Source organism: Callithrix jacchus, chromosome 3 (assembly GCF_049354715.1).
Source record: "Callithrix jacchus isolate 240 chromosome 3, calJac240_pri, whole genome shotgun sequence".
Taxonomy (NCBI): Eukaryota; Metazoa; Chordata; class Mammalia; order Primates; family Cebidae; genus Callithrix; species Callithrix jacchus.
Window position 1 is genome coordinate 114844718 of NC_133504.1, and position 23913 is coordinate 114868630.

General features: G+C 38.2%; 1 protein-coding gene across 11 annotated transcripts in view; it reads left to right on the forward strand.

Moving 5' to 3' along the window:
- Positions 1-22694, forward strand: part of LIN54 (lin-54 DREAM MuvB core complex component) — an 85313-nt gene extending 62619 nt beyond the window's left edge. For all 11 annotated transcript variants that reach the window (XM_008993059.5, XM_078366971.1, XM_003732475.6 and 8 more), the window contains 8 exons: positions 7741-7814; positions 7958-8155; positions 9169-9260; positions 10729-10800; positions 11616-11718; positions 11881-12018; positions 17523-17725; positions 20392-22694. In XM_008993059.5, coding sequence (XP_008991307.1) covers positions 7741-7814; positions 7958-8155; positions 9169-9260; positions 10729-10800; positions 11616-11718; positions 11881-12018; positions 17523-17725; positions 20392-20593 — 1082 coding nt within the window. In that variant the 3' untranslated portion in view covers positions 20594-22694. The remainder of the gene's footprint in view (positions 1-7740; positions 7815-7957; positions 8156-9168; positions 9261-10728; positions 10801-11615; positions 11719-11880; positions 12019-17522; positions 17726-20391) is intronic.
- The last annotated feature ends 1219 nt before the right edge of the window (positions 22695-23913 follow it).

The following is a 23913-nucleotide window of genomic DNA, read 5'->3' on the forward strand; positions in this document are numbered from 1 at the left end:
GTAACCATTTTTTTAAAAAACAGTAATTCATGCTTTTAACATGATTAAAGAACATTTGTCCATTTCTTGCTGAAATCCTGATGAACAGTGGCATTTCAAATGAGTTTGAGCCAGTAACTGGTACAGAAAGCAGTGAAATAGAATGATAGTTGTGTGTAACTGTACTATTCTTTCTGCTAGAAGTTGGTACACTGCCTGCTATTATACCAGATAATAATAATTATTCGTTAATTTGTGGTTAGCCATTTTATTGCTGGTTTTAAAACCTACCATTTATGCCAGTGAGATACATTTAGATGGAACCAAATTATTTGCTAAACTATAAAGCCCCTTGATAGGGTTTGGGTCAGTTGAAATGACAAATAGACAAGGTATAATTAAGAACTTAATATCACTTTCAGCTTTTACTTATTTTGAATCTATATTTGCTAATAAAAAAGTGATTAAGGCCAGGCATGGTGGCTCATGCCTGTAATCCCAGCACTTTGGGAGACCAAGGCAGGTGGATCACATAAGGTCAGGAATTCAAGACAAGTCTGGCCAATGTGGTGAAACCCTGCCTCTACTAAAAATACAAAAATTAGCCAGGCATCGTGGCAGGTGCCTGTAATCTGAGATACTCAGGAGGCTGAGGCAGGAGAATCACTCGAACCCAGGAGGCAGAGGTTGCAGTGAACCGACATCACACCACTGCACTCCAGCCTGGGCGACAAAAGCAAAACTTTGTCTCCAAAAAAAAAAAAAAAAAAGTTAAAAGTCCAGGCACGGTGGCTCAGACCTGTAATCTCAGCACTTTGTGAGGCCAAGGTGAGTGGATCACCTGAGGTCAGGAGTTCAAGACCAGTTCACAATGTGGTGAAATCACATCTACCAGAAATACAAAAATTAGCCAGGCCTAGTGGTGTGCGCCTGTAGTCCCAGCTAATCAGGAGGCTGAGACAGAAGAATTGCTTGAACCTGGGAGGTGGAGTTTACATTGAGCCAAGATTATGCCACTGTACTCTAGCCTGGATGACAGAGTGAGACTCTGGCTCAAAAAAAAAAAAAACAAATGGCCTGGGAGTGGTGGCTCATGCCTGTAATCCCAGCAATTTCAGAGGCCGAGATGGGTGGATCACCTGAGGTCAGGAGTTCAAGACCAGCCTGGCCAACATGGTGAAACCCTGTCTCTACTAAAAATACAAAAATTAGCCAGGCATGGTGGCGGGCACCTATAATCCCAGCTACTTGGGAGGCTGAGACAGGAGAATCACTTGAACCTGGGAGGTGGAGGTTGCAGTGAGCTGAGATCTTGCCATTGCACTCCAGACTGGGAAACAAGAGTGAAACTCCGTCTCAAAAAAAAAAAGTGATTAAAAAGTTTTATTTATTTTGCTTGGTTGTATTCTCCCTAAAGGATATTCCTGTTGTTGTCCTTCTATTTCCTGTTTGTGTTTAACCCTTCTTACCACCTGATACACGCCCACAGACACATAAATAACCTTTTTCATATTTATCTACTTTTGTAAAAGTTGACCGTTATGAAAGGATCAGAATAGTTTATAGTTTATGGCTTAAATTTTTTCTTGGAAGTGTTTTATTGTTTTAACAATGTCAGGAAGCAGTTGATGGCAAGTGAATAATATATTGTTTATCAAAACTAAATAAAAGAATTAAAGACAAGTTGGTTACTCTTTGATTTTTTACTAAGAGATCAGAGGGTAAGTTGGGTGCAGTAGCTCACGCCTATAATCCCAGCACTTTGGGTGGCTGAGGCAGGAGGATCTCCTGAGGTCAGGAGTTTGAGACCTGCCTGACCAACATGGAGAAACCTTGTCTCTACTAAAAATACAAAATTAGCTGGGCATGATGGTGCTTGCCTGTAATCCCAGTTATTTGGGAGGCTGAGGCAGGAGAATCGCCTGAACACAGCAGGCAGAGGTTGCAGTGAGCTGAGATCGTGCTGTTGCACTCTAGCCTGGGCAACAAGAGGGAAACTCCATTTCAAAAAGAGAAAAAAAAGGAAGAATAAAACCTATTTATTTCTCTTCCAAATTACTGAAGGGAGAAAACAGGAAGCAATATTTTCGTATATGTCCTATTAAATTAGACACAGCAATCAGTTATATTTTCTAATTCTTTTAAAAACGGATTTTGAGGCTGGACGCTGTGGCTTATGCCTTTAATCCAGTAATTTCAGAGGCTGAGATGGGCGGATCTCCTGAGGCCAGGAGTTCAAGACCAGGCTGGCCAAGATGGTGAAACCCTGTCTCTACTAAAAATTGCAAAAAAATTAGCTAGGCGCGGTGCCACACACCTGTAATCCCAACTACTCAGGAGGCTGAGTCAGGAGAATTGCTTGAGCCCAGGAGGTGAAGGTTGCAGTGAGCCGAGATCATGCCACTGCACTCCAGGCGGGGTGACAGAGCAAGACTATCTCACAAAAAACAAACAAACAAAAACACACTGATTTTGAAATAAAATCATTATCATAATATTCTTATTGAGGGGAAAAATGAAACATTCATATTGTTGACTAAGGGAGTCAAATTTTATATTCTCTCAATACTTAACTTAGCAGGGTACTGAGAAAAGTGCTGTAAATCCAGTCTACTTAGGTAGTATGATGATAGAAAGCAGTCATTGGATACAATTGATTGTATTTTATGTGTGTTTGTGTGTGTATAATAGTATGCTGAGAATCCATGTGATGGATTAAACCTAATTAATGTTAACAAGAATTAGCAAGAATATGCCTTTGGTATAAGATAAAGGAGCTGAAGATTCAAGGAGAGTAGAGGAATAGGATGGACATTTCAGAATTCAGTATTGGCTGGGCATGGTGGCACATGCCTGTAATCCCAGCATTTTGGGAGGCCGAGGCGGGTGGATCACCTGAGGTCTGCAGTTCAATACCAGCCTGGACAACATGGTGAAACCCTATCTCTACTAAAAAATACAAAAATTAGCTGGGTGTGATGGCATGCACCTGTAATCCCAGCTACTTTGGAGGCTGACGCGGGAGAATCACTTGAATCTGGGAGGCGGAGGTAGTAAGCTGAGATTGCACCACTATACTCCAATCTGGGCAACAGAGCAAGACTGTCCCCCCCAAAAAATTCAGTATTGACTGGTGCCTTCTTTTCCAGCTTTATGTCTGCCTTTCTGCCTCTCTCTACTTTTTCTCCTTGCCTCCTGGTAATCCCTCACCACTCTTCTGCTTCCTTGCTGCTTCCGCTTTTGCTTTCCACCTTGAACATTGCCTTTCTGTTCTCCCCTATATCTCTCTGCCTTCTTCACCTCACTCTATCCCTTCTTCCCACCCAGCCACCTACATGTGCTGCCCATGTGATTTCCCTTATATCCGTCTAAATTTTTCTCTTTTTGTTCCTGTCCTATAAAAGATCTGGGTATATATAATGTATGTTATCTCACAGGAATACAGGTTAAATACAGTTTTTATTAGAGTTACACTAAATATTTGTTCTAGTTCATCAAATATATTAATGTCCCTTTATGAGAGATTTACTTAAATGCCAAAGGGAATTGGGGTTATCTTGTACATTTTCCCCAGAAAGTTGTACAAGAGCTAGTGTTCAAAGACGCCACTATGTTAATTGCTGGCTCAATGGTAGGCAGCATAGTAGAAAAACTTAGGAAAGTGCTTGGTTAGCGTTTTCAGAATACAACCTATCACCTTGGTGAGGGAGGAAACCAATTTAAGAAGTTAAAAAGCCTCAAACATTTGCAGGTATGGTTTCTGAAGTTTGGGAAGAGGTTATTCTAAAGGATTGTTCAGAGTTCCTGCCAAAGACTAAAAACTAAACAACTTTTTGCCAGCTTCTATGAAAACTGAAGTAGTATTTAGTAATGTGTGCTAAGGTAAGGAGGAGGAGAAATACAGACAGTTGACTTAGTTACTTGGCATCCCCTTCCCTCGGTGTTTTTTTAGTATTCCTTTTTATGATCACTTGATTGTATATTTTCCTCATTCCCCGGGCTTCAGTTAAAACTCAGCATGTAAGTGTCAAACCTATGTAAGTTTGAGTTTCTAAGTTTTTTTTTTTAACCCCAGGGTTGTATGTGTATCCGTGTGTGAGGGTAGGGATAGTCCCCATTTAACGTGATGGAGGACAGGTCACTCTCCTTCCCGATTATTTCTCGGGACCACCGGGAAGTTTTTAGATTGTGCTGGTCATTGCTCTCACCTCAGAATCACTACACTGTGCTCATGGAATGGTGACTGTCATCTCTCCCAGGGGCAGGTGTGGAGGGAGTTCACTCTCCTGTGTCCCAATCAGAAATTCAGGCTCTCCTTTTTATTCCTTCTAGCATTGCTGAGACCAATGTACAATGGTTATTATAACTTTGCTAATGCTTAAGAACTGAGGAAAATTAGAACAGGAACAACTTCAAACTGGGTAGCAGATGTCACACTGCTCCTGTATTTCATACAGGAAAAGAGTCATACACTGTTTTTGTATTACAACCTTATTGAGATGTAATTCACATACACCATAAAATTCACCCTTTCAGAGCATACAATTCACTTGGTTTTAGTATATTCACAAAGTTGTGCGACCATCACTGCTAATAATATACTCTGTCTAGACGTCTTTTGCTCTCCCTCCTTCTCCCTAGTTTGTCAATTTGCTGCAGTGGCCTGCTGCCTTTTAAATCAGAGAACTCTAAGGTTCTCTTCTAGGACTCTCAACTTCTTTGCCTTTAGCCATCATCCTTCCAATCCCCATGAAAAGTAAAAAAATATGTTGCTATCATAGTAGCCTTTCTATCCAAGGCAATTGATTCCTTTTCATTTCGTTCAGAGTTCTCTCAACTTCTCTTTCAGACCAGGCTCCAGGCCTTACTTTTACATCAATAAAACCTGAAGAGATGTCATTTCTATCTTAAATCTCTACTTTTTTAAATAGTGGAAATGGCAGTAGGCAGTTTTTATAATTGTACTCCTTGTTGGTCCAAACATACATGTCTAGTGCCAGCGTCTTTCCTGAGTTTCATCCCAGTATTTCTCTATGTCAAGTTTCATCCTCTCTTTAAAACAGCTCATCCTTGAGTTTTTAGTTCTAATAACTGTCGTTTTCTTAGTCACTTGAAAGCTCTGCAGTGACTTACATTTTCTTCACTTATACCTACAGTTCCTACTATACAATGGTGGGTAAAATTGTGTTCTTTTCACCTACACCAGGTCTTTTGCACCTGCTCTCTCCTTTTTTGTTTTTTGAGACGGAGTCTCGCTCTATCGCCAGACTGGAGTGCAGCGGTGTGTGATCTCGGCTCTGTTTTCCACCTTCAAGCAATTCTTCTGCCTCAGCCTCCCAAGCAGCTGGGACTACAGGCATGCACCACCATGCCCGGCTAATTTTTTGTATTTTTAATAGAGACGGGGTTTCACCATGTTGGACAGGATAGTCTCGATTTCTTGACCTCATGATCTGCCTGCCTTGGCCTCCCAAAGTGCTGGGATTACAGGCGTGAGCCCCCGCGCCCGGCTGCTCTCTTTTTTGTTCGCATTGCTGTCACTCCATATCAGACCCTCACTTTTTTACACACTGCTGCCCAATACAATTAATTTTTCTTTTATTTCAATGTAACTTCTTTTTTTTTGAATCCCTAGAAACTTCTCATTGAGTACTGAATTTAAAATACAGAATGGATACACAGAATTCTACCCTAACATGCAAGGTCCTCAGTAAATGTCTGTAGTGTCCCTTTTCCCCTGTGTTTGTCTACTTAACCCCAGGTATTAGCCAGACTGGTTTGGTCACCAACATTTGTGAATATGCTTTGCAGCTTCCCCAGGTTAAGCCTCCACTTCTCATGCTTCTGTCTCTGCATGAAATGCCCTTCTCTACCTGGCGCAGTGGCTCACGCCTGTAATCCCAGCACTTTGGGAGGCCAAGGCGGGTGGATCATGAGGTTAGGAGTTCAAGACCAGCCTGGCCAGGATGGTGAAACCCTGTCTCTACTAAAAATACAAAAATTAGCCGGGCTCAGTGGCAGACACCTGCAATCCCAGCTACTCAGGAGGCTGAGGCAGGAGAATTGCTTGAACCCAGGTGCCAGAGGTTGCGGTGAGCCAAGATCGCACCACTGCACTCCAGCCTGGGTGATAGAGTGAGACTCTGTTTCATTAAAAAAAAAAACAGGAAAGAAAAAAATGCAGAAATGCCCTTCTCCAGTCTGTGTGTCCTCCATGTGGCCAATCTATTGATTGGGGCCCATCTCAGTACTCTGTTCTCCATGTGCTTTATTTCCATCCTCTGCCAATTATATATATATCTTCTTTCCTTTAAACTCCGACAGTTCTTCGTGTATCTTGTTTAATAATATTTATCTTATTTGGGTACCTGCTTAATTGGCTGAACTCCCGTAGTGGTCTAGTACTTTAGCTTTCCTGAAATGATGGCCACAATGCCATTTATATAGTAGCAGCAGTTGTAACAGTGATGGCAGCTAACATTTAGTGAGCATTTACTATTTGTTAGGCAGTGTGATGATCAATTTTTCTGAATTAACATATATTTAACCCTTATATGCCATGAAGTAGATACTCCCCATATTGCAGATGAGGATACAGGCAAAGATGGCTTAAGTGGTTAGAAATGGCAGAACTGGGATTCAAATGCCCTGGGTCTTACGGCTTTAGAGCCCATATTCTTTTTTTTTTTTTTTTTTAATTTTTTATTGGATTATAGGTTTTGGGGTACATGAGCAGAGCATGCAAGACAGTTGCTTAGGTACACACATGGCAGTGTGCTTTCTTTTCTTCTCCCCTTCACCCACATTTGGCATTTCTCCCCAGGCTATCCCTCCCCACCTCCCCCTCCCACTGGCCCTCCCCTTTTCCCCCCAATAGACCCCAGTGTTTAGTACTCCCCTCTCTGTGTCCATGTGTTCTCATTTTTCATCACCCACCTATGAGTGAGAATATGCTAGAGCCCATATTCTTATCCTTTTTGGTGTGCTGCCTTTTAGTAGTCTGTAAATATGGAATTACACTGGCTGGGCATGATGGCTCACGCCTATAATCCCAGCACTTCGGATGGCAGAGGCAGGTGGATCACCTGAGGTCAGGAGTTCAAGACCAGCCTGGCCAACATGGTGAAACCCCATCTCTACTAAAAATTAAAAATTTAGCCAGGCGTGGTGGTGCGCACCTGTAATTTCAGCTACTCAGGAGGCTAAAGCGACTTTAGATATAAGTCGCTTGAACCTGGGTGGTTGCAGTGAGCTGAGATCATGCCACTACACTCCAGCCTGGGTGACAGAGAGAGTGAGTCTCCATCTCAAAAAAGAGAAAAAAAAAAAAGACACAAGAAAGATATTTTCTCTGGTTTGAAAAGAAACAGCAATTAGAAATAGTGTAGAGTGGTATTGTTACTCAAGCTTATGAATGAACAGTTCTTTTATTTATACGACATTTCATTTGACTGGATTTAGTACTGAATGTATAAATCATCTGAACACAGATTGAATATTCTCAATTGAATGTTTTCAACCTACAAATATTCCCTCATAAAGTGGATTGACTGTAGCCACTTTAGATATAAGTTCTATGGTAGGTAGGGTAAGCGATTTTGAAAGGCAACTATCCTGATTAAAGATTGCTCAAATTAGGAATCAAATGGAATTCTTTAAGCTTTTTTATGAGAATAACATGAGAGAGCTAAGTATTCTTAAGTGTTTTAAATACTATTTTCTGTAAATAACTTGTTCATCCTCTTTTTGTTTTCTAAAAAGCAAAGCCAGTTGTTGTTAATACAACCCCCATGCGGATGTCAGTTCCAATTGTCTCAGCTCAGGCTGTCAAACAAGTGAGTATCACATATCTCATCTCTCCCAAATAGACAATTTATCTTTTAAATAGAAAGTTAAGATTTGGTACAAGAGATTTATACTTAATTGAACAGCTATAAAATTTATCTTGTCGTCATTGATACACATCCCTTCTTTTTAGGTTGTTCCAAAACCAATCAATTCAACTTCACAGATAGTAACTACTAGCCAGCCACAGCAACGGCTTATCATGCCTGCCACGCCACTGCCACAGATCCAGCCCAACCTCACTAACCTGCCACCAGGCACTGTCCTGGCACCGGCTCCAGGAACAGGAAATGTGGGTTATGCAGTGCTTCCAGCTCAGTATGTTACTCAGGTATGTGGAAAAAATGAAGTCATTGTATTGCAAAAGTGATAATGGGGGGTCCAAGATGTCTAGTGCTATCCCAGAAACTAGTCAGACACATCTGACTCAGTATTAAAGTGGCACTTCCCAGAATCTTGAAATGTTAACCCAAACCTTTGAGTTTATTTCTATGTACCTTTAGCATTTTGAAATATACGACACAGGTCAGATATACAAGCCAGACAATTTGGAGCTGAGAGCAGCTTGGCAAGAGGGCAAGGCTATGGCGATATGATAGAAAATAGATTGAAGTTAAGATCAGCAGAATCCAAATGTATTTGGAAAAGACTATGGCTGTTACAAAGCTCTTCCTCACGCATGAATTTGATGCCACTGACTTGGAAAATAAGTTAAAATGTATTTATTGGAAAATAAACTGTGAGATGCATTTCTAGGTGACGTATCTTTAGTGATCTATCTACTCTTATTTGGTCATCTTTAGAATGAAAGCCAGGGAAACAAACCCACACGTGTACTTTAATGAAAGGTACTTTGGAATATGTTATGTGGCTGTTAATAAAAAGAATAGTGTTCAGTAGTTTTGTCATAAGCATTTCCTATGTTTAGAAGTTGGTATAAAATAGAAACCCAACTATTGTGCATGTAACTTCTCATTCTCTGTAATTTGTAGTGTGATACATGATCAATATAGTACCTATTTTATTTGCAAGTAGGTATTTTTCTAGCCAATATAAGTTATTATAATACTTTGAGAGCATTCATCTAGGATTTCCTATCATTCTGACATACTTAACTCTTCTGTGAAATTATTTATTTATATTTGTACTATATAGTACTGTAACATATTCACATTATTTTCACTTACAGTATTGGTTTGAGACTTTAAAAGAGCTCTATTGTGTGAAATTCTCCACTACGTTTTTCTTATTTTAGTAGATGAATATGTATTTCTTACTGAACATCATACCTGACAGTATTGTCCATTTTTGGAAATATCTAAGATTAATTTTCTTTACATGTAGCTACAGCAGTCTTCTTATGTATCAATAGCAAGCAACTCTACCTTTACTGGAACACCTGGTATCCAGACCCAGGCACGGCCTCCATTCAATGGGTGAGTGTTTTGAAAATATGTACATAAACTAACTTGTTAGATCAGCTTAAATGTAGCAATAAACATATATATTCCAGAATACATCCTCTTTGACTTTTTTTCACTTTTAAAGCCATATGAGCATGGCTCTGAAATATTTTTGGAAATATTTCAAACAGAAAAAAGTACAGAAATAGTCAACTCCCAAATACTCTTTATTCAGATTCACTGGTTTTGCCACATTGGTTTTATTATTCTCTTTCTTTCTGAGTATGTTTCCAAAATGATGATGGTAACTATTTGTTTTCTTTATTTTTTGAGACAGGGTTTTGCTCTGTTGCCCAGGCTAGAATGCAGTGTTGTGAGCTCAGCTCACTGCAACTTTCACTTCCCAGGCTCAAATGATCTTTCTGCCTCAGCCTCCTGAGTAGCTGGAACTGTATACACATGCCACCATGCTTTGCTAGTTTTAAAATTTTTTTGTAGAGATGTGGTCTCACTGTATTGCCCAAGCTAATCTCCAATTCCTGGGCTCAAGTGATCCTCCTGGCTCAGTCTGCCAAAGTGCTATGATTCCAGGTGTGAGCCACTGCACCTGGCCAACTATTTTTAAAATTATGTTAGGTCCTTGTTTTTTGTTGATGTTTATTTGTTTTTTTTTTTTTAATTTTTTTCAAGAATTCCTAAGTCTCATATTTGTTTATTAATTACTGCCTTTGCAATATCAACTGAGAATCAGTGCTTAATTACCCAGAACCAGTCCAAATCCCAGTTCCCTTTCCTCCTCCACACACTCCTTTTCTTCCCTGCCTTTTATAGTTGAATCCCAAGAGTTTTGAGGCAATTTCAACTTCTGTTTTCTTAGAAGGGACAGTGTTTGTGGCATGTTCTCTAGCAGCTATTGTAACTTCCTTTTAAAAAATCATTCTGCCTGGTGCAGTGGCTCATGCATGTAATCCAGCACTTTGGGTGGCTGAGGCGGGTGAATCATGAGGTCAAGAGATTGAGACCATCCTGGCAAACATGGTAAAACCCCGTCTCTACTAAAAATGCAAAAATTAGCTGGGCATGGTGGTGGGTGCCTGTAGTCCCAGCTGCTTGGGAGGCAGGAGAATTGCTTGAACCCAGAAGGTGGAGCTTGTAGTGAGCTGAGATTGTGCCACTGCACTCAAGCCTGGAGACAGAGCAAGACTCCATCTCAAAAAAAAAAAAAAAAAAAAAAAAAAATTATTCCATATCTTGTCTACCTCTTTTTATGTTACAACTTGCCTTTGAACCCAATATAAATGAAGCAACATAGCAAACTTTTTATTTTAGATGGACATATTTATTAAAGCTTTATTTCTGGAGGGATTTATAGATTGGAGACTTTTCTAATTTTAAATTAGTTTTAGGTCTAAATTTAAAAATTTTAAATTATTTGTAGCCACTAAATTAATTTTAGTTACTATTAATTGATTACATGTATTTTTTTTTTGTATCTGCACAGCATAATTCCATCAGAGTCTGCCAGTCGGCCCCGAAAGCCCTGTAATTGTACAAAATCACTGTGTTTGAAATTGTAAGTGTTTTTGCCACTGTTTGCTCATTTAATATGATATGCTCTTAAAAGTAAATGGAGTTAACTAAAAATTTTAGCAGACCAAAGTTCATAAGTCTAAGTAATTTACGTAAACATACAAGTGAATGTTTGCACACATGTGACAGTGTAAAAAATTATTTCATTCATTCAGAAAGAAATATTTAGAGTCCTTACTGTACATGGATCACAGGAGTAGATGTTAGGGACACAGCAGCAGAGACAGACATAGCTTCTGCCCTTAATAATGTTTTATCTTATTTATGACTTTTGTTTTTGGTCTCTTAAGTGAAGTGAAACTAAGTAGTTTTAAAAAATCATTGAATGGTTAATTTGCTTATTAGCATTAAACAAAAAGATCTGACATGAAATAGTTAAATGAAAAGCATTGGTCTTATCAGGGTGTAGAATACAAAGAAGTACTACTATAACTCAGGTGAGCCGGTTCCACTATTAGAATAGAACCTATCTTTTTCCTTTTTCAGAATTTTGAAATGCCTTACTTTGGGGGCACATAAAATTATATAGCTCTTGTGTTGACAGCTGTTATTGGTTGAACTAAGTTTTTGGGCCAAAATTCTAGGACTTGGTGATAAACTTTGAGTCTTAGTATGTGGTTAACAATATGTGTTGTTAACTCTTTAACTGGGTAGCTGAGTACATCTCTAAAATGCTTTACCACATATATAATATGTGTACAGTATATATATACACACACAATGTATGCATGTATATTCAGGTAATTAGTAGTTTTACTTAATAATGACTCTTTACCTTATATTGACTTTACCTTTCAGATATTGTGATTGCTTTGCAAATGGTGAATTTTGCAACAACTGCAATTGTACTAATTGTTATAACAATTTGGAACATGAAAATGAAAGGCAAAAAGCAATAAAGGTGATTTTTTTAAAATTTCATTTAACTGACAGAAATACCCAGTTTCATGAGTTTTTTAAATAACCCAGTTGTCTTGCAAAGAAACATATTAATTCTTTTTGCAGTGTTTAAATTTCATCTACTATGATTTAACTCTAACTGATATTTGATTTATTTTGCTAGGCATGCCTTGACAGAAATCCAGAAGCCTTTAAGCCTAAGATAGGGAAAGGAAAAGAGGGAGAATCAGATCGACGTCATAGCAAAGGATGTAATTGCAAACGATCAGGATGTCTTAAAAACTACTGTGAATGCTATGAGGTGAGATGCTGGGTAGGGAAAATAACGTCCTTTAAAAAGTTTCAGAAGGGACATACTACAAAAATTTACTTGAAAATTGGGAAATCACCTTGCTATTGCAGTTTGAAAATATGCACAGTTGGTGCAAAGGCCCTTGTTTGAGGAAGGCCTTCGAGCCTCCCTACCATGGCTTCGGAGGAGTACTTTGGGCTTATTATTACAGCCCGGGGTCTTATTGGGTGATTTACCATAACTTCTTTGTCATTATGCCAGAAGTATGCAGATTGGAACACCAATATATTGATTTTCAATAAAAATAATAATATCAAAGTGGATTGGAAACTCTCCAGAAGTGATTCTCACCTAAGGGGCAGTTCTAATTACTGTTCTTCACAGGATTCTTGGAACCATATGGCTGGGTGCATGTCTCATGCCTGTAATCCCAGCACTTTGGGAGGTGGAGGCAGGTAGATCACTTGAGGTCAGGAGTTTGAGACCAACCTGGCCAACATGGTGAAACTCTGTCTATACTAAAATACAAAAATCAGCTGGGCGTGGTGGTGGGCGCCTGTAACCTCAGCTACTTCAGAGGCCAAGGCACGAGAATCGCTTGAACCTGGAAGGCGGAAGTTGAAGTGATCTGAGATTGTGCCACTGCACTCCAGCCTGGGTGACAGAGCAAGACTCTGTCTCCCAAAAAAAAAAAAAATTATGTGTGTGTGTGTGTGTGTGTGTGTGTGTGTGTGTGTGTATGTGGATACAAAATAGCTTGCATCCCAGGGTGCAGTCTGGAAATTAAAGGATTATCTTTACCAAAATGCTTGTAGTGCCCACTCAAAGAGCACTGCTCTATGAAAAATTAAAGTAGTTAGGAAGTTTGCTTTGTGAGCATAAACATAGGAAAGGGGGATCTGGCATATTGCTAAATGAGGTTACTGGTCAGGGTAGGCGATTGTCTCCATTTTCACTGTTTCATTTTTCCATTCAGTTGGTTATTTTTATTTATAGGTGAGGCAACTTCTTTGGAAGCCACCACACCTGGCTAATTTTTGTATTTTTAGTAGAGATGGGGTTTCACCATGTTGGTCAGGCTGGTCTCGAACTCCTGACCTTGTGATCTGCCCACCTCGGCCTCCCAAAGTGCTGAGATTACAGGCGTAAGCCACTGCAACCTGCCACAAGTTAATTTTTTAAACTGTCTTAAGTAACATCTCCAAATCCAACAAGCAGTTTTTATCTGCTCTGAAAAATGCCATATAAATCTTCCCCTTCTTGCTTTAGACATAGTACTATATAGTTTTATTTTAAAGGCTTATGTGTAATAATCTAGTCATTGAGATTAACCCTAGGTTACCATAATTGGTTTCTTGGTATGCCTGAAACTATTTTACTTACTGACAGTCTTTTGGGTGGTTGAGTTATTCCTGTTCTTGGCTCTTCTCATACTCTCATATATTTTTATTCTTATTCTCAGAGAGAGTATGTATGCATGTATGTATGTATGGGCACTAGCTTTATACTTGCTAAAGTAATACCACCAGTGGCCACACTGTCCCTTGGTAAGGTTTGCCCTGCCACAGGACCATGCCCTCCAGTTCAGTGCCCTCTTCCATTCAGCATGTGTCACATGAAATATTTTCTGTATTGCACACATTCTGCACATGTACCCCAGAACTTAAACTATAATTTAAAATAAGAAAGATTTTGTGTATCACATTCTCTGTGTAATGAATTCTTTCCTAATCTACTTATTTAAAAGGTCAAATATTCCTCTCAGGAAGTAAAGTAGAATAGGAGAGCAACATCTTGTGAGTTCTGCAGATGATGAATGAAAATTGCATAAAGAGACAAATTTTTTATTATTATTATTATTATTATTATTTATTGTTGTTGTTGTTTGAGACAGAGTCTCTCTGCATGTAGGCAAACATTAAAAAAAAAGAGAGAGAGACGGAGTCTCACCCTGTCACCCAGGCTGGAGTGCAGTGGCACGATCTGGGCTCACTGCAATCTCTGCCTCCTGGGTTCAAGTGATTCTCCTGCCTCAGCCTCCCAAGTAGCTAGGATTACAGGCGCCTGCCACCATGCCCAGCTAATTTTTGTATTTTTTTTTTAGTAGAGACAGGTTTTTACCATTCGGCCAGGTTCGTCTCGAACTCAAGTAATTCACCCACCTCAGCCTCCTCAAGTAATTCACCCACCTTAGCCTCTATACCTATTAGGAATAGAGGTATGAGCCATTGTCACAAGTTTATTTATTTATTTAATTTTAATTTTTTGGGGAACAGTCTTGCTCTGCTGTCCAGGCTGGAGTGCATTGGCAAGATCTTGACTTACTGAACCTCTGCCTCCTGGCTTCAAGCGATTCTCCTACCTCTGCTTCCTGAGTAGTTGGGAACACAGGTGTGTGCCACCACACCTGGCTAATTTTTGTATTTTTAGTAGAGATGGGGTTTCACAATGTTGGTCAGGCTGGTCTCGAACTCCTGACCTCGTGATCCGCCCACCTCGGCCTCCTAAAATGCTGAGATGACAGGCATAAACCACTGCATCTGGCTCGAAGTTTATTTTTTAAACTGTCTTAAGTAACATCTCCAAATTCAACAAGCCAGTTTTTATCTAGTGTTGGAATCTTTTAGTCTTTTGAATACCTGATAAAATAGCTTGCTTGCGTTTAGAAACCATATCATACAAAAGTTGTTATGAACATATAAAAATTAACACTTCTTTTGAGAATGTGGAAATTGATATAAAGTTGGATCAGAAGGGGAAATTGACCCTTTCACGTATATGGCATTGAACAATCAATACATGCTGGGCATACGAAATTCAGACATATATGAACTAATCATTTACTTGAACTGGTTAATAAATCTGTAAATTAATAGAAGTTAGAAAATGTACTGTATTTGTTGAAAAGTGTTAGAAGAGAGAGCCTTGCCATACCTATTTTGATGACATTGTGTCAAGACAGATATACTGTCTAGTAACAAATTTATCATTCCAAAAGTTATGTACCGAAAAATGGAGAAACTTAGAATATACTAAACAATGAATAGCAGAGGGTAATTGGCTGTGAATTAGCTGTGGGCTTATCTGACATTTTGTGTTGAACTGTTGTTCTTTTGACACATTGTTCTTCAGCCGAATTGGCTTTTTAGTCCTGTTGCTTTGCATCTGGACAACGCATTCATGTTTCCTTCCAATGCCTATAGGCTTATTGATTGGATGAATGGCTACCCACCTTATTTCAGGGTTGCATCTTTTCTTGTGACCTTTTTTCCTCCCCTCCACATCTTTTTTTTTTTTTTTTTGTACAGGGAAAGTTAAATTAGCCAAGGTAAGTGTCATTGCTATTTCTCCATCCTGAGCTCCTGTTACACATTATTAATATCTTTCTTATGGTTCTTAAAATATAAATAGAATTTTAAAAACCCTATATATATATAAAATCTAAATTACCAATATTGGTATGTCTTTCCCACTCTAAGGTCAGGAATTTTCTCTCATCATCACTAGGTGTTTATTAAGTGTTGCTTTAGTTAGATTCCCAGTCAGGATCGCAGTAACAGTTAACATAAACTTATATCCAGTTCCTTGGTAAATGAAATTTATTGGTATATTATAAGAAAGGAGCAGAGTAAATGTATTTATAATTCAGTCCATTTATCTTGCTAGGTGCTATAGAGAGAAGGGACAGTTTTATTTATTTGTATAGACATGGGTTTACTAAAGAAAATGCAGCTGACAAAAAAATACTCAAATTCATTTGAAATCAGGGAAATGTAAATTAAAGAACAATGAAATCTTACCTTATCTCCCCCACCATCAGATCATAAAATGTTAAAAGGAGTTATAATATCTATTGTTGGAGGGAATGTGGGAAAGCCTTCCTTTACACATTGCTGATGAGATGTGAGGTGTTACAGCCTTTTGAAAAAGCAATTTGGCTCCATCTTTTTTTTTTTTTTTGAGATGGGGTTTCGCTTTTGTTACTCAGCCTGCTGAACTGCAGTGGCACGATCTCGGCTCACCGCAACCTCCGCCTCCTGGATTCAGGCAATTCTGCCTCAGCTTCCCAAGTAGCTGGGACTACAGGCACGCACCACAATGCCCAGCTAATTTTTTGTATTATTAGTAGAGACGGGGTTTCACCATGTTGACCAGGATGGTCTCAATCTCTTGACCTCGTGATCCACCCACCTTGGCCTCCCAAAGTGCTGGGATTACAGGCGTGAGCCACCTCACCCGGCATCTCTTAAAATTAAAATAAACAGACCTGTTAACCAGTGAGCCCAATTCTAGAAATCTAACTAAGAAAAACAAAAAGGGATAGCGTATACCAAAAAATCTTTTTATGCACCATTTGTAGTACCCAAGAACTGGAAACAAAAATAAATACCCATCAATAGGGAAATGAATCCCCAACAAAATTGCGACATCACACCAGAAATTTACACCCACCCATTAAAGAGAATGAATTCAAGCTATGCCAGATGACTTTGCAGGGATTCCATGAGTTATAAGAAATGCAAAATGCAGAAAGGTGGTACGGTATATGATTTTGAAAACAAACTAAAAAATGAAAGAGTTCTATATTTGTTAATATATGTACATAAGATCTAGGATTTTATATAAATAATATTTGACATATTTTCACATGAAAATGTTTATTTATATAAAATGTAAAATACACCCTAGTTTCATATGAGTTATTGAAGGGTGTGGGGAATCTGAAGTCCCTCCCAAACTCCCTCTTCAGATTAAAAATAGCGCAATAGAATAATAAAAATAGCATCTATGAAATCCCTTTAATGTGAAATTGTATACATATGCATAAATGGGAGATCACCTATATGTTAATGAAGATTTGATTGAGGTGGCTGGATTCAGGATGATCCTTATTTTTTATTTTTATTTATTTATTTATTTTTTGAGGCAGAGTCTAGCCCTGTTGCCCAGGACAGAGTGCAGTGGCACGATCTCAGCTCACTGCAGTCTCCACCTCCTGGGTTCAAGCGAATTCTTCTGCGTCAGCCTCCCAAGGAGCTGAGGTTACAGGCATGTGCCACCACGCCCGGCTAATTTTTGTATTTTTAGTAGAGATAGGGTTTCACTATATTGGCCAGGCTGGTTTGGGTCTCTTGACCTCGTGATCCGCCTGCCTTAGCCTTCCAAAGTGCTGGGATTACAGGCATGAGTCACCGCGCCTCGTCTTATTTTTGATATTTTAATGTATCATTCATGTTTGTGGAAAACGTGTTACTCATATCTGAAGAAAATCTGTATTCATAGTGGGGGAAAACTGACATGGAAGGACACAGCCACAAACGTTATACAGCCACTGTCAGACTTAAGAGTACCTAACCTAGCTAGCCACATTTGTAGTTAGTGTTCATCAGCCAGAGGTGCTTCCATCTAATCTCAGTTCACCAGGTAATGCTATTATCTGGTGATTTGATTGTGGCATCTACTCACAGTAATGTATTTTGGTTTTGATTTGGAAACTTTTGTAAATCTTTTAGGCAAAAATAATGTGTTCCTCAATATGCAAATGTGTTGGCTGTAAGAATTTTGAAGAAAGCCCAGAAAGGAAGACATTGATGCACTTGGCAGATGCAGCTGAAGTAAGGGTACAACAACAAACAGCAGCGAAGACGAAGTTATCCTCTCAAATTTCAGACTTGCTTACTAGGCCAGCACCAGCTTTAAATAGTGGCGGTGGAAAGTAAGTCAGTATTTTAATCTTTTTGTAGTATTTCCCAAATACTCACTTTTGGTAAAGTTTCTTTTTGGGAGCCAAGTTGAGTTTATACTTTTGGTTGTTGCAAACCTGATTTTCGCACTTTCTTTCCATCTTCAGTTAACTTTTAGATGTTTAAAGGTAACAGAAACTACTGTCGGATTATTGCACAAGTCTAAAATGCACAGTAATGATTTAGTCCCTTGTGCTTAATTTCTGCCTACTAAGATGAGGTAATTATGTAATTTGAGGAACCCCAAAGAAAACCGGGTGTTTCATGTGTCTCGATGAAAGTGTAATTATTCATGGTTTTGCATTTTCTTACCTTCTCTTGCCTTTTCCATTTCTTGGAGCAGTTTCCCCATCCTGTTGGGCCACCCATCATATCATACTGTAATAATGCAGCTCCATATTGTTATCTCCTTTATCTGCTAAGCTCTGGAGTAGAAAAGCTTGACCTCTAAAGTCAGGAAGACTTGAGTTTATGCTATCTGTGCTACTTAGTAGTTTGTGAATTAGACAAGTACTTCATCTCTTTGAGCCTCAATTTTCTTACTTTTAAAATAGCTCATATCAGGTGGCTGTGAGGAACAAGGCATGTCTATAATATCTCCAGTGTTTGTCAAGACCTGATACAACATAGGTTTGTGATTTGGATTAGACTGATATTAGCAAGCTTGGTAGAGGTTAATTTGAGGTGTTATTAAATGGAATAAACCTTGCAAATGGCATATTATTTAAAATGCCTAAGTTGAAAATGAGATCCAATGCTTATAAAAATAAGGCTTTTTTTTTTCCTTTATGAGATGAAGTCTCACTCTGTCGCCCAGGCTGGAGTGCAGTGTCACGATCTCAGCGCACTGCAACCTCTGCCTCCTGGATTTAAGCAATTCTCCTGCCTCAGCCTCCTGAGTAGCTGGAATTACAGGCATGCACCACCACACCCAGTTAATTTTTTGTATTTTTAGTAGAGATGAGGTCTGTGTTGGCCAGCGTGGTCTCGAATACCTCACCTCAGGTGATCTGCTCTCTTGGCCTCCCAAAGTGCTGGGATTATAGGCATCAGCCACCATGCCCTGCCTTAAGATATTGGTTCTAAAGAACTCTTATCATTTGAAAATAAGCAGCAAATGGTTCTTAGCTGAATAAAGTGGAAATGGGCAGGCACTTAAATGATGTTTATAACCTGGGATCCTTCTGGTTTTTAGAGTACTGAATCTCATCTCCACATGGAGGTTAAAGATATTGCTACAGTAAAATATTTGTAATTTTTAAACTTGGGAAGATGTTTATGATATGAAATGAAAACAAAATTATAAAATTATACATTATAATCAAAACTACCTATTAAAAACTTGTATTAAAAAGTTATGCCAAAAATAAATAAATAAATAAAGTTATGCCAGCATGTTAACAGGCTTGTTTCAAGTGACCAAAACATTGAATTGGTATTTTCTAGTGTAAAGTGCTTGTTTGTATGTTAAAGATTTCTATATAGCTACATGGCAGCCTGAATTCTCAATCACCCTCTCTTGCCATTGTGAGCCTTAATTTCAGACTTCGTTGTTTAGTATACTTCTGTTAGTGACTGCTTACTCACAGGTTGTTGAGTTAGTGGTTAGATTATGTTGCTTGAATTAATCTGTCACAGACTAAGACTTGAGTTGAGGCCAGGCACAGTGGCTCATCCTGTAATCCCAGCACTTTGGGAGGCCAAGGCGGGCAGATCATGAGGTCAGGAGTTAGACCAGCCTGGCCAACATGGTTAAACCCCGTCTCTACTAAAAATAGAAAAATTAGCCGGGTCTGGTGGTGGGTGCCTGTAATCCCAGCTACTCTGGAAACTGAGGCAGGAGAATCACTTGAAACTGGAAGGCGGAGGTTGCAGTGAGCTGAGATCATGCCACTGCACTCCAGCCTGGGCAACAAGATCAAAACTCTGTCTCGGGAAAAAAAAAAAAAAAGACTTGAGTTGGCTATAAATAGAGCAAACATCACCATGGGTTGCTCCAATTTAATCCTCCATAGTTGGGGTCTTTATGGATGCAGCTCTGAATAGAGCAACATTAGGTTTCCCCATTTTGTTTTGTTGTGATAGAACAATGCAGGATTTTGGTATGTTTTCTTGTTTTCTACAAACATTATCAGTGACTGTAGTAAAGTGCTTTATTTTCCATTTTGTCCAAGAGATAGTGCTGTCAATTCCCAATATTATTCTTTAATTCAGCAACTATTCATGTAGTGTCTCTATGTGTCATGCACTATTCTAGACTGGAACGACAGCAGTAAATAAAGATTGAACTTACAGAGGAGCATACATTCATGATTTGGAAAGGTTTAGTTAAAGAAATTCTAGTCTTCATGTAGACTGTATCTTTTAGTTACCACATAACCTTGCCTAGGTAATACGTCAGGTATTTTATATTAAATGTTATATTTCCTGAACAATATTCTTACAATATGTGAATAATAAAACCAGATCTAACTTGTTAAAGCTCTTTTTAGGATGTGCTTGTGCTCACTGTGTAAATTGTGATGCTCATCCTGCTAGTGAACTGTGAAAGTGTCAGTAGAGATTTCCAGATGAAAGAATGTTACCCACTTTTGTTGTTATTCAACACCACCAATTTCTCTCTCAAAAATCGTTTCAGATTGCCATTTACATTTGTAACTAAGGAAGTAGCTGAAGCCACATGTAATTGCCTCCTTGCCCAGGCAGAGCAGGCAGACAAGAAGGGAAAATCAAAGGCAGCGGCGGAACGCATGATACTTGAGGAATTTGGACGATGTTTGATGAGTGTCATCAACTCTGCAGGAAAGGCAAAAAGTGACCCTTGTGCCATGAATTGCTAACTCTTGCACAAAAGAGTGATAAATGGAACTGTTCAGGAAATTTAAGGTGCAGGGACACTTGATTTTCTGGAAGAAAAACAATTACTGTATTTTAATTCAGTCCTTGTTGTAAAAGACCTGAAATTATACTGAAGGAGAAGAAATTTTAAATGAGGAAATTAGTACATTTTAAATCTTAGTTAAATCTGCTTATGCCCTTTCTAAATTGAGTTTTTCTTTATTGTATTATATAGATTTTTTAATTTGCTTGGGTTTCTTAAGAATTAGATGTTTTCTTTCTGATACCTTTGACAAAAAACGTTTATAAATGACTATAATTTATAATGTATGGTGTTGTATGACTTTGTTAGTAGAAAAAGCCAAAGCAGCAGTGGTTAGCACTCAGTTATTCTTTGGGACTTGATCTCGAATATATGCAGATAGAATGTTACATAAACAAATTCTTACGAAACATATTCAAATGACATTTTTTTTTATTTAGAAAAGCACTATCTTTTAAAGAAAAATCAGACTTTTAGGGCAGATTCTGGAATAATATCCTGTTGTCTCTTTGGGAATGTCAGAAGGGGAAACAATCCCCAGGCACACTTTTAAAATTTTTTTAAGTTATTTTAAAAAGACATATAAAATATTAAAGGACAGTAAACAATTCTCAGAGGATGAGCAGTGTGTTTCTATATAATAAGGAATGGCTAACAGATGCTCTCGGCTGTCTCCATTTTCTTTCAAAGAGGTAGTATGTATTTAAAGTAATAAATTGTCAAAGTGGTTACTGGGTACTACTAAAATGATAGGTGCATAGAAATAGAAGTAAACATATTATGTAGTGATAATATAGAACCTCCCATAGTAATCAAGTATAAAATTTGGCATGGGTGGAGAAACAAAGAATTTGGAAGCTGTAAAAGATGAATTTAGAGAAGTTTTCATCTATACAATCAGTTCTTTTTATAGACTTTTGGACTAAGTTTTCAAACCAATTCGTGACTCTTATTTGATGTACAGAAATGGGCCTCTTGAAAAAATTTTCAAAATTGTAGTGGGATTTCTTTTTATAAGGGAAGTTTAATATGGCATTATTTTCAGCCAGTGATTTGGTAAGGTGAAGGACTACTCTTTTCCTATATTTACTAAAATAAGCTAAATCATTTTCAGTAATTCAAAAACTCTATGAATTTAAGAGCCTGTTGTGATAAATCAGGACTTCTGATTTTATAAGAAAAAACCATGTTGGAATTCAGGCATTTTATTAGGTACCTTAATCATCAGTAATTAGTGTATGATTATTGCATTTCCTACAAGGACTCTATAGTTGTATGTATTAAGTGTGTATATATGTTCATATGAACTCACAAGATATAGGCAATAGAAATTAAGTAATCTAAAAGAGGATTCCGTTATTCACTAAAGTATCTTCCTTCTAAATTTGGATTCATAAAATCACAGTGCAGTAACTTTAAATGTAGATAGTGCAGACATTCTTAGCACCTCAACGTAGTATGTTTAATTAAAATTTGTATAAATGTAAATTAGTGTAAGAGGACAAAATAATTAATCAAGTTATTTTTCAAAAGATTGCAATAAGTTTTTGGTCTTAACCTAAACTTTGTTCATTTTGTACATACTCTGTGTTAATTCTAACTGCACCTTTGTGATGTGTATTTATATACAGTGTGCAGAAAATGTTTGTGAAATTTTGATTACAATTGTAGATTATGTATGATGGCATTGCTTACGAATGTTTTGCTTGTAAAAAACTTCAAGGTGCAATCAAATGCTACTAGTTTTTCTGATTTTCAAAAATCTATCTAAAATATGAAGCCTTTTCCTTCCTGTGTAGTACTTACTCAACTTTTTGTATTCAGGCATTTGCATCAAATTGCTGAACAAGATAAACAGCCACATTAATTCAGTGATTTTAAAAGACTATTTGGAGAGGGTTGGGTATATAATTTTTTAGCTCTATTTACATCCCAAAGTAGAAAGATTAAATTTATATTTACTAGAGCTATTCAAAGAATACACTTTTCTATATTGTAAAAACAGGACAGCAAAGTAAATCATACAGAAAATAAACATTTATACTATTCTGTAAAAAAAAGGTATTGCATTTTTTCTTTAGTTTAATAACATCACTTTAACCATTTAATATGCAAGAAACCTTTTAAATTATCTGATGAAGTAAATGTTACATTACTTCTGAAAACACATAACTAAAAAGTTCTATCATTTTGCTCAGTTATTACTAACATAAATTGCTTTGAAATGAGAATGTCTTCTCTTTCTTTCCACTGTTTCTTTTAAGAGTAGAAACTCAGCCAGGCATGGTGGCTCATGCCTGTAATCCCAGCACTTTGGGAGGCCAAGGTGGGTGGATCACTTCAATCCAGAGGCTCTAGACCAGCCTGGGCAACAGGCTGAAACCTTGTCTCTACTGAAAAAAAAAAAAAAAAAAAAAAAAAAAAATTGGTGTGGTGGCGCATGCCTGCAGTCATGGCTACTCAGGAGGGTGAGGTGGGAGGATCCACCTGAGCCTGGGGAGGTTGAGTCTGTAGTGAGCCAAAATTGTGCCACTGCACTGCAGCTTGGGCAATCAGAATGAGGCCCTGTCTCAAAAACAAAAATACCCAGAAAATCAATCTACTATCTCTCTTTTAATGTGAGATATTCTTTTTTTTTTTTTTTTGAGACGGAGTTTCACTCTTGTTACCCAGGCTAGAGTGCAATGGCGCGATCTCGGCTCACCGCAACCTCCGCCTCCTGGGTTCAAGCAATTCTCCTGCCTCAGCCTCCCAAGTAGCTGGGACTACAGGTGTGCGCCACGATGCCCAGCTAATTTTTTGTATTTTTAGTAGAGACGGGGTTTCACCATGTTGACCAGGATGGTCTCGATCTCTTGACCTCGTGATCCACCCACCTTGGCCTCCCAAAGTGCTGGGATTACAGTCGTGAGCCACCATGCCAGGCCCTAATGTGAGATATTATGATGGCCATCTTTCTTAGTTTCCTTTTTTTCTGAAACACCAAACACAACCTGTAGGTCTTATCTCTGGAGACTGGGAAACAGAAGCTTAATGTTACAGGTACAGTGGCAAAATTGGTGAGGTGGGAAGGACATAGTCTTTAGCTCCCCATTTTCTGACAAGTGGAGAACTGACATTTTTTCAACCTTATGTAAAATGTGAATAAAAATACTTTTAGAAAATTTTTCTATTTTTATTGTTCTATTACACAAATTCTTAAGAAAATGAATACTTGTTATGTAAATGAAGCTTCACAGGCAGGACCTCCAGCCATAACTTTGATCATATTGCATCTAT